Source organism: Phaeodactylum tricornutum, chromosome 19 (genome assembly GCF_000150955.2).
Source record: "Phaeodactylum tricornutum CCAP 1055/1 chromosome 19, whole genome shotgun sequence".
NCBI classification, from domain to species: domain Eukaryota; phylum Bacillariophyta; class Bacillariophyceae; order Surirellales; family Neidiaceae; genus Phaeodactylum; species Phaeodactylum tricornutum.
Window position 1 is genome coordinate 144,606 of NC_011687.1, and position 10,060 is coordinate 154,665.

Genomic DNA, 10,060 nt, shown 5'->3' on the forward strand with positions numbered 1-10,060 from the left:
TCATTGCCCGACTGTGGGTTCGGTGTTTCTTCCAGGACGGGATCATCGTGGTCCCAGCCTTCGTCACCACCTTGTCCTTCCGTTTCGTCGTGGTCCTCAAAATCGTCCTCGGCAATGGAGGGGGGTGCAAAGACGGCCGTTGAGCCGGCCCCCGACGGTGGCTCTATATGTGCGGTGGCGGACCTGGTGGGGGGCGTCAAATCGACCACTGGTCCGAAATTGCCTTCTTCCTGAGCCATGTCATCGACCTCGGACATGAGATCCGACGGTTCCGCCGCCACTAGAGTAGATGCGTCACCGAAACGAGACTCCGGTCGCTGGGGTACGCGGTCGACCAACTGGTCTTCCCGTGATTGCAAGGCGGACGGTCTTTCGTCGGTGGTTTCGTCATCGGCTGATGCCTGGGACGATACTTCTTGATGAATACTGGAATCTCCGGCTGCTACTGTAGATCCTCCCGCTAACGTCCCATCCACCGTATCGTGGTCCTGAGCTTGAACAATCACCGAATCCGACCGGATAGAAAAAGGAACTAACGGTACGGTGGGAGTATGATCCACCACGGGACCATACACGACCTGTTCGTTGGTGCTATCATTCTCACCCGCTTCCTTCGAACCGTCTTCCGAAGCCAAGACCGCCACGGACAAGTCACCCCTCTTACCGTGCGGTGAACCCATTTCGGAAGGAGTGTGATCCACCAGTGTTGAGCCCTCCGTCAGGTTCGTTTGCAGAGCCATGGACGGAGCCTTGCTTCCTGGATCGATCGAGTCCTCGCCAAATTCCGTATCATCCAACGCATCGTCATCGTCGTCATCATCGGCTTCAAAATGAACCGCCATGGAGTTGGCTCCCGAGGTAGCCCGCGACAGAGCTGGAGTCAAAGGAGTATGATCCACCACTGGGCCGTACTCATTTTCGTTACCGTACGGATAGAGATCTTCGTCCTCACCGTTTCCGGAATTTCGCGTGAGGTCGTCCTCCGGGGCCAGGGCTACGAGTGACGGGTCCGAAAAGGGAGCTCGGGGAGGACCCTGGGGTATTTCCAAAGGAACGTGGTCGACCACGGCCCGTCCTTCGGATACACTACTTGCTGTATGGTAGCCGGTGACGGGGGTCGCCGGGGGTGACGTGGTTGTCGCAGCGGTTGGTTCCCCACCGGCCGACGACGCTTCCGTGTTTTCCAAGCTGAGATCGTCCGCATCGCCCCAACCATTGTCTTGGTTTTTCTCACTGGTATTGTCCAAGGTGGTGGCGTCGCCATCGCCTTGGGATTCTTCCAAGTAGTAGGTTTCGTCCATGGCGTCGTCTTGACGAAAGTCTTCTTCGAGAGTGGCAGCGTGAACGGCCCCCATCGAATTGACAACGGATACAAACGGCGACGATGGTATGGACGACGAATCGGCGGGAGTGTGATCCACCACGGGGCCAAACGCGTGCTGCTGGTCCGTGTCTGGTGGTTGTTGTTCATCATCGTCGCTCTCATGATTCGGAGGCAGATCCGCGACGCTGGTATCGGTTTCGGATGGGGCCAAGGCACCAACCGAAACATTCCAGCTCGCTGGATGCGATATTTCTTCCGCGTTGGGTGTGTGATCGACCAACACTCGAGTCGATGTGGAGGTGAGATTTGTTGTTGTTGCCGTGGAGGCTGGTCGCCAATCCTCATTCTCGGTAATATGTTCGTCGTCTAGATCGAGATTCTCGTTCGTCGTATGGAGTCCCTGTACGGCCAGGGAACTTTGTCGATCGAAGGCAACGGTGATTGTGTGTTCGCGGGGTGTTTGATCGACAACGGGTCCAAAAGTTGTGTCGTTTTCGTTTCCGCTTGTATCCTCGTAGCCGTCGTGATTGTCGAATCCTGTCTCCAAGTGTGACGATCGCTGTTCGTCGGTTGCTGTGATACTGTTTGGAAAAGGGTCCCCTCCCACGGAGGCGTCGTCCAACGACTCGAGATCCCCCAAAAGATCGTCTTCATCGGCAGTCCACGCGTTGGGTTCATCGGACGACTCACCCAATCCCCAACCGTCGTGAGACCGCGACGGATCGTCGACCACGACACCGACGGCTTCCTCTCGAGGCGAGTCTTCCGAATGATGCGTGACTTGTTCCAAAAAGCGCGACAAGCGTCCCATGAACATGGTGCCAACTGCGGGAGGACGATTGGTAGTGGAAGAGAACGACGGGTCGTTGTTGTTGTTGTCGTCGTCGTCACTGTATATTTCTTCGTCGTCGTTGTCGTCACTGTATAGTTCTTCGTCATTGTCGTCTTGGTCGCTGTACAGGTCGTCGTCGTCGTCATTATTGACGGGAGGCGGTGGTGCCGCTGCCCGCATCATGTTCGACCACATGGGACGTAGTCTACTCTCGTGTTGGCGTCGTCAACGACCAAAAAGGACTCTAGCGGAACAAGGTGTTGTAACGGAGTTCGGTGGCGGCCGCCAGGCACGTCCCGTTGCAGTGTAGAGAGGTTTGCTGTCGCGGTTGGTTGCTTCACCGAGTGTGTGCGACGTCGAGTCGATGGGGAGAGAGTAAGTCACGTGAATGGTGTGGGTATGGAGGAAAACAAGCACGGGAGTGACGACCAGGACTCGAGTTGCTGTGGGTGTTGGTCCACACCGGAGGGAGAGTGCGGGGCCCGGGGTGGGGGACCAGGATCCGTCCGGTTCCCGGTCATATGGACATTGTGCGTGGACGCTCGATACGCAACGGTGTGATGAGTCGTGGAGTCGACGGACCGCACCCAGCCCACCCCTACAGAGAAACCCTCGATCCAGCGTCTGTACGATTGGACGTACGTCAATGAACCTTCAGTCGGAAACTAGCTACTCTAGCTAGACATCGTCGAACGAACAAACTGTCAGTGTACGTGTGAGTGGGTCACACAGTCCGCAAGTCCCCGACCCCAACGACCCACGCGAGGGGGGATGCGTCGCACCGACCGATCGCAACGATGGCAAATACAGTCCAATCACTAGGCGTGTAGGACTGCCTACCTCGTAGTACAGCCAAACGGACCTAACTACGAACCAAGTCTTGTGGTAGTGATAGTACTGTTACAACAACTACTATCGTTTGCATGAGTCGTCGTCGCGACGGCTTTGCCGTATTGCGTCCCGTCAGTCGAGCGGTGCCGTCGAGTCGAACCATCCGGGACGACAGTCGCTTGCCGGACGCCTTGGTCGTGACGCCCGTCGTCGTCGTCCCGGCAGCAGAACCCGTTCCCGACGACGGTGTCCCGCCTCTCCTGACTGCCGTTCCCAAGTGCGAGCGGTGTGGGGCACCCCATCCGGATCACGTCACACACTTTGGTCCTTCCACTCCGGCACTCCTACTCTGTTTTCTCTGTGGACACCACCAAACGCACCAGGCATCTTCCTCCGCAACCATCCCATCATCCTCCGTATCAGGGTCATCATCTGCGTCCCAATCATCCTCGTGCGTCTTTACTTTGCCCTTACGGTGGCCCCCATCTTTGGATTCTTCTCCCCCCACTCCGTCCTACCGCGTCCCGGCCCGGGCCTGTCCACCCTTGTGGTTCCTCGTCCTGGATGGTTCCTGCCACGAACGATCCTACTGGCAAGCCGTCACGCAAGTACTGTCCGAAATATTACAACCCGCCAACGACAACAGTGCCGATACCACGGCGCCACCGGAACACGTACACGTGAGTATACTCCTCGCCTACACCACCACCAGTGGCACCAACGACGACAACAATGCCCACCACACCACCCACACCCCAAACAACACCCCCAACAACAACCCCAACAACACCCCAAACAACACCCACAACGTGCTCGCCGTCTGGCAACTGGATTCTCCGTATCCACACGTTCAACACCGTTCCAGTGCCGAACCCGACGCCGATGATTTACTCCGACATTTGGCCCACAGTCCGGTACCCTTGGACGGAGCCCACGTCCCACACGTGCACGCGGCTCTCCGGACTTTGCTCGATTACGTCCCGTCCACACCCGACGCACGCTTTCCCCTCGCTTGGACCGTCCGGGCAGTCCAAGCGACTCTCGACGAGTACGGACACGCCGCTGGACTCCGAGAGAACCACAATCATCACGACAACCACCACCACCACAACAACAACCATCACGACACGACACGGTTACCCTACGCCGGAGCCAAACTCACCGTACTCCTCGGTTCCCGACCCACCGGAATATCCCAACGTGTACGGAAACACGATAACTCAGTCGGACTTGGTGGTGTTGGTGGACGTATCGGCAATAGTCCCGGACAACGATTCCCCACTCCACAGCCACAACGCGGCAAGCACCAGCCGGATCTCACACCCTCGGCTCTACAGGAATACTATCAACCCACCACGCCATCCGTGGAGGTGGAGTACTCCGCGTTGGGTCGCGCCTGTGCCCGGGTAGCCATGGGTGTGGATGTCTTGTGTCTCGTTACCGAACCATCCCAATCAAAAGCCGACACCAGCCCGCACACGTTTGTACCCCCGACCGATTTCGGAATCGCCCTCTGGAGTAGCCTCACAGACACTAGTGGTGCGCCGGGGCCCTTGCTCCTGGATGTTACCACCGAGACCGGAAGGGAACGTCTGCAACGGGAAATCCAGGCACGCGTCCCTTGGAATCCCGCTTTGGTCTTTGGGGGTGAACTGCGCTTGCGTCTGCCGGCCGGCTACGCGGTGGACGAAACGGTTACGGCCTCGCCCACCGCAACCAACGACCACCCCGATGACACGGATGGCCCACAACTGGCGGCCGTCTTTTATAAGGCCGGACTTTCCGGACCTGCCAGTGCCGTCCAACCGCAACTCTGGAAACTGGGCACCGCCGATCCGTACACAACCCTGGCAATCGATCTCAAGCTGGAAAAAGACACCATACCGCATCGGCTCCACGTGCCCGGCTTGGGTGAAGTGTCACTCCCACCGACTCTGCAAACATGCTTCGCCTACACCCGCATCGTCCACCACGCACCCACGAATCAGTACGAAACACGCCGCGAAATTCGGATCGCCAGCATCCGCCTACCCCTGGCGCGTACGGTAGAAGCCTTGTACGATAATTTGGATCCGGAAGCGCTCGCGGTCGTACTTTTTCATAAACTCGCCTTGGCCGGTCTCCAAGACGGCGTGGCGGAAATTCCCGTCGTCGCCAGCGCCTGGCTGCAATCGCTACTGGCCAGTGCCTACCGCTCCGCGGTGGAACAGGATCGACTCGAGACGGAATTGCACGAACAAGGTCTGGAACCGGACGGAAAGTTTCACGCCATGCAGCGTTTATTGGACCGGGGCGGCGATTTCTCATCCGACGATGTCTTGTTGGCGCAGGGGCACCGGCGGCTCCGGACCGTCCCCTCATGACGTATTTGTTGCTCCAATCGGATGCGCTCCGGGCCTCGGGGTCACCGTCCTTGGATCAACGCATGGCCGCCTTGCTGCAAATGGCCTCCATGCCACCGGAAGTCTTGACACGGTGTATTGCGCCGCGGATTCAATTGTGGGCCAGTGGGGCCGAGGACGACGAGCCCTTGGTAGATGTTTTGGAATTGCGATCGGAAGACATTCAAATGGCCGTCATGGAGCAGAGTCAGACGCAAAGAGAACTCATCCTACTGATCGACACGCCGGACCAAACCACTGTTCTGGATGCTCGGTACGTAAATACGCACGTCAAGGATGGAACGGCCAAGCCGCTCGTGGTGGGACGGGGGTTGCGACACGCCATTGCCGAAACCGCCGTCAGCTACCGGACGCCACCCACGATTGTGTATGAACTGGATCAAACGAGTACGGGAGGGGAACGGACCTTTGCGAGACTCCTGGATGCCTTGGTGGAAGATGCCCCCAGTCCGGATGGACATGAAAATTATGACGGATGGAAACGAGATGTGGCCGCAGCGGTACTCGAGTAAGTTTGAATGCGGTTGCATGGCGTTTACTGTTTCGTTTTTTTTGGTAACGTGATGAATCTGACCCTTTTTTGCGTGTGTGTGTGCAGGGAACTGGAAAAGGACGAATTCGACTAGTTGTTCCTAGTGAAGGCAACTATTCGAATGAAACGTTCCCGTATAGGCTTTTGATAATGGCTATGCACATGTGCAAACTTTTACAACTTTTTTGCAACGATTCGAATTCGGCGGTAATCGACCGTCCAGTCGGTGCCGTTGAATAATTCTGATCTCAATAGATCGTTTATCTGGACGAGAATACTGTCGATTTCCTCATCCGACTGGCCTTTGAAGAAGGTGCTGCCAAACATGCGTAACCAGTTGCTGAGACCCGCTTCACCGTCTTTCAAGACGACCGGCCGATCGAAAAGTGTAGCCGCAGATACTTCCATGCCGTTTTCTTCCAGCAAAGTTGTGTACTCGGATATGCTAGGAAAGTTCCAAGGAGTCGTCGAAGCCGGCAATTGAAGGACTTGTAACGTAGACTGCACAACCCGTTCCACGTTGCCTTTGCCACCGAACTCGACGACTAGTTGTCCACCCGGTCGTAAAGCCTTCGCCATACACGCGACTGCACGTCCCGCATCCTTGGCGGGTATCCAGTGCAAGGCAGCGTTGGAAAATAGAACATCCACGGGCTCGGGAACCTCAAAATTGCGCATGTCGCCCTGAAAGAAATCACAGCTGGGAAATTGTTGCCGAGCTTTCGCGACCATGTCCGGATCGGCATCCATCCCCGTTACCACCAAGTTTTTTGCTAGATGAGACAAGGCTTGCGTCAACTCACCGCTACCACAGCCAACATCAAGAATGCGTTGACCGTCACTGACTTGTATTAGTTCTAGGAGTGAACTGCCAAGCTTCCAGACAAAACTGTGCTGTCCCTGATAGCGATCGACATCCCACTGAGAGCGAGAGAGAAAGCGCACATTCTACTGTGAGATCGCCTACGTTTCAGAGCACATCCCCAAGAGTCCCGTTTCTTACCTCTTGGGTTGGCGCATCGGCATCGATACGATTGTCGACGCTCATAGTGATTTCGGAACGTTTGCGCCAACGAGAAAAGGAAGGGTATGAACAAGATGGAATGTGATCTGTCAGAAAACTGTCAGCCTGCCAAAGAGCCGACAGAATCAAGCTGGTAGGAATGACCCAAAACATCACAAGATCCGAACAGAGTGGACGGAATTATGGGTGGATCGATTTCCTCCGAACAGCGGATGGATTTCCTTGGAACAAGAAAGATACCCTACCAGTCGTACACGAACTTTTCGTTGCTTTTTACATTCCATTTTACAGTTAATTGTATCAAGAAAAGAACACCGGAAAGAAAGAGGGTTTGGGTCGACGCGACTGACTGCCAGGTTACACGATGATTTTTGTGACATGCGAGTTTGCGGATTGACAGTGACAGTGAGCATTGACTCTTACCGAGGGTCTGTTTGCGAGCGTTAGAATTGCTTTCATCGTTTGGCGTCAAAACTTTACGTTCCCTGTAAATCCACTCCGGAACGGAAAGAAGACCCGGATTTTGAAAGACGACTGACGCATGTGTATCCGGCATTACTGTCGTCTGTCCTGTTCCGTCGTCGTTAGAGCGGTGTGGGCTAGGGAAGTCGTTCTTGGTGGCTGTCGGCGTTATGGCAAGCCGAAGAAAGTTGGGGGGTGCTACGGCGAGTCTCCATGTTGCATATTGTTCGCACTCGTTGCCCTTCAATTGAGATACGCCTTGTTTCGGAACCCATCATGATGAAGCCGATTATTCTCCTCACCGCCCTTGCGGCATCATCTACGGCCTTTGCCCCTACCAGTAGGTATGTGTAGTGTCGAATCGGAGATAAAGGCAAAGCAACGAAAAAAGTGGCAATTCCAGCGGGCGCTGGTTCGGCTGCTGTGTAGCAAAGGACGTACGACCGTACAAGCTTTGCCACGAAATAGAGCCTTGACGCCCCCGTCACATTCTTATACTAGCTATTATTACTGCTGGATTGCTGGAAAGTGACTACCACGCTACGCCGATTCTGCCCCAAACTGCTACCTTCGTATCGTATGCTCGACTACGTACGCCATTTGGAGGGGCTTTCACTCGCGCACGGTTCGTTTCGGTTTCCCCGACTTGTCCGACAACACACACACTCACACACACATACTCTTGCTTTCTTATTCTTGCTTGTAGATTCGGAGTCCGCAGCGCGAGTATCTCCGTTGCGGCCGAATGGAAGCCGAGCGAAGGTGAAAAGTGGGAAGAAAAGGACTTTGAAGGCGAACTCAAAAAGTTGGAAAAGGAAGCTGAAGACCGTCTGGATGCCAAGATTGCCGAAATGATGACCAATATTGATACCGTGGGTAGCAAATAAACAAAAGAGAACGCTGCCTAGCAAGTATTTTATCGTGCCATCATCGTTTCTTGCTAGTATCGTTGGGTACCTACCCACCCACCTTACACTTTTCAAACGGTTGGAGGGGTACTTTCACGTGATCGTGCGTGGGGGTCCGTACGGCCTCGGTCGTCGATCCACGAGTTGCCTAGCACGCGCCTTGCGCGATACACACCCTATCTAGGGAGACTGCTCTCTCCTACTTTCCGGTGTCGGCCATACAATAGGAAGCATGTCGTCGTCTACACAGACTCCTTCGTGTTCGTCAACCCCCCACCGCACTCGTTTGGCCAACACCTGGACTCCGGCGTCGTGTGCCTCGCGCAGGTACCGGGCAAAGGAGGGACAGGCCTGGATGTTGGGTGCAAAGGCAGTAGCGTCACCCCGGATCACCACGAATAGAATCGTAGTCAGCAAGGGCGTGGACGTTGTTTTCACTTTGTCTTCTTCCTCTTCCTCCTCCGACGGCGACCACCAACACAATCGCTCCCGGGCGATGCGGGTCAATTCCCGGACGTGATGTATCGCTCGCGTCGACACAACCGCTTCCCCGTCCGGACCTTTTTGGTTGGAATTGCCCCACGGAAAAATAGCCGTCCGCGTGTAGGGGCGTACGTGCGATACAAAGACGCACGATTTCTTCGGTCGCTTGCCCGACGCCGGGACGGCGGGCGGGGTTGCGTCGACAGCGTAGTCCGTGTCGACGACCGTCTTGACTTCGATGATGCGCTGCGTGTGATCCGCGTGGGTGACGAGAAAATCCACCCGCATGTCGGTGCCGCAGGGGTTGCGTACCTGTGTGCGCAGAGCCGTGACGGCCGGAATGCCTTCGACGAGATTGTGCTCCAACCAACACCGGGCAATCCGTTCGCCCAAGGCGGGATGCGCACCCACCCACGTGGGGGGATAGTGTATCTTTTCCGGCACATCGTCATCTGCCGGAATGTCTCCGTTGGTGGGTGGGTCCGGATGCCGTTGTGTGTACTCTTGTTCGTCCACGTACAAAAGTTGGGCGTGAAATTCGCATTTGGGTGTCTGGTATTTGGGACTGACCGCCTCGGCTCCAACCAACTCACCCTTATTGGTCCGTGCCGGTTTGATCAGTAGTGTTTTCCCCACGACACATTTGCCTCCCATGTCCAAATTTGGTACGTGGAGCAGTGCCTCTCGGCCGTCTTCACCATCGAGGCGCACGTCGGCTACGTACGGACTCTTATTGCGCGTGGATGGTCGGGCCCGAAGTGTGGCCCGGATCAAGGGATCCGGATCCTGCAAGGAAAACAGCACTAGCTTGCCATCCAGTAGAGTTGGCGTCGCTGTTGTATTGTGGCGAACCGTAGTCTGCCTCACGGGTTTCCGTAGGGGATGTGACGGTGGCGTGGATCGGACGGTTTGAGTTTTGCGTCGCTTGTGTGGAGTGGAACACAGTGCATCCCCCGAAGAATCCTCCTCCGGGACCGTCGAAGCGGCAGTGATTTTGGTTGGTTGCGATTGCGTTCTGGTACGAATCGCTCGACGAGTCGATACCATGGGACTGGTGAATGCGTGAGCAAGGATCGCCAGAGGCGTTGGTTGGGCTCGTGTCAACAGCCACACCGTTGCAACGATCGGATGCCGAATGGTGGTGGCTCGGGTCAGGAAGACCAACAACAGCAATATCAACAAGCTGAGCCCGGTATTTAGGGAAAGCTGTAGTAGATTGATCTGATCCGTCTTTTAGGCGGTGAAAAAGGGTAGCCGATTGT

General features: G+C 55.8%; 3 protein-coding genes across 3 annotated transcripts; 1 reads left to right on the forward strand and 2 right to left on the reverse strand.

The window, feature by feature from the left end:
- The first annotated feature begins 2,982 nt into the window (after positions 1-2,982).
- PHATRDRAFT_48750 (predicted protein) lies at positions 2,983-6,092 on the forward strand. The gene is made up of 3 exons (XM_002183265.1): positions 2,983-5,264; positions 5,318-5,897; positions 5,988-6,092. Exons 1-3 carry the CDS (start codon positions 3,080-3,082, stop codon positions 6,013-6,015), a joined length of 2,793 nt encoding a protein of 930 aa, XP_002183301.1. The 5' UTR covers positions 2,983-3,079; the 3' UTR covers positions 6,016-6,092.
- PHATRDRAFT_48751 (predicted protein) lies at positions 6,060-7,005 on the reverse strand. Its single transcript, XM_002183393.1, has 2 exons — positions 6,925-7,005; positions 6,060-6,842 (listed from the first exon to the last, which is right to left on the reverse strand). The coding sequence occupies exons 1-2, from the start codon at positions 6,967-6,969 to the stop codon at positions 6,096-6,098; spliced, it is 792 nt and encodes a 263-aa protein (XP_002183429.1). The 5' UTR covers positions 6,970-7,005; the 3' UTR covers positions 6,060-6,095.
- Positions 7,006-8,495: 1,490 nt separating this feature from the next.
- PHATRDRAFT_48752 (predicted protein) lies at positions 8,496-10,043 on the reverse strand (the record flags this gene model as incomplete). Its single annotated transcript, XM_002183394.1, has 1 exon — positions 8,496-10,043. The coding sequence occupies exon 1, from the start codon at positions 9,843-9,845 to the stop codon at positions 8,496-8,498; it is 1,350 nt and encodes a 449-aa protein (XP_002183430.1). The 5' UTR covers positions 9,846-10,043.
- Between the last annotated feature and the right edge of the window lie 17 nt (positions 10,044-10,060).

Excerpts from the sequence above, each read along its gene's own strand:
- PHATRDRAFT_48751 (XM_002183393.1), bottom strand. The coding sequence starts at position 6,969 with ATGAGCGTCGACAATCGTATCGATGCCGATGCGCCAACCCAAGAG. Across the intron at positions 6,843-6,924 it reads CCGATGCGCCAACCCAAGAG|TGGGATGTCGATCGCTATCA; the intron begins GTAAGAAACGGG and ends TCTCGCTCTCAG.
- PHATRDRAFT_48750 (XM_002183265.1), top strand. The coding sequence starts at position 3,080 with ATGAGTCGTCGTCGCGACGGCTTTGCCGTATTGCGTCCCGTCAGTCGA. Across the intron at positions 5,265-5,317 it reads AAAGTTTCACGCCATGCAGC|GGGCACCGGCGGCTCCGGAC; the intron begins GTTTATTGGACC and ends TTGTTGGCGCAG. Across the intron at positions 5,898-5,987 it reads GTGGCCGCAGCGGTACTCGA|GGAACTGGAAAAGGACGAAT; the intron begins GTAAGTTTGAAT and ends GTGTGTGTGCAG.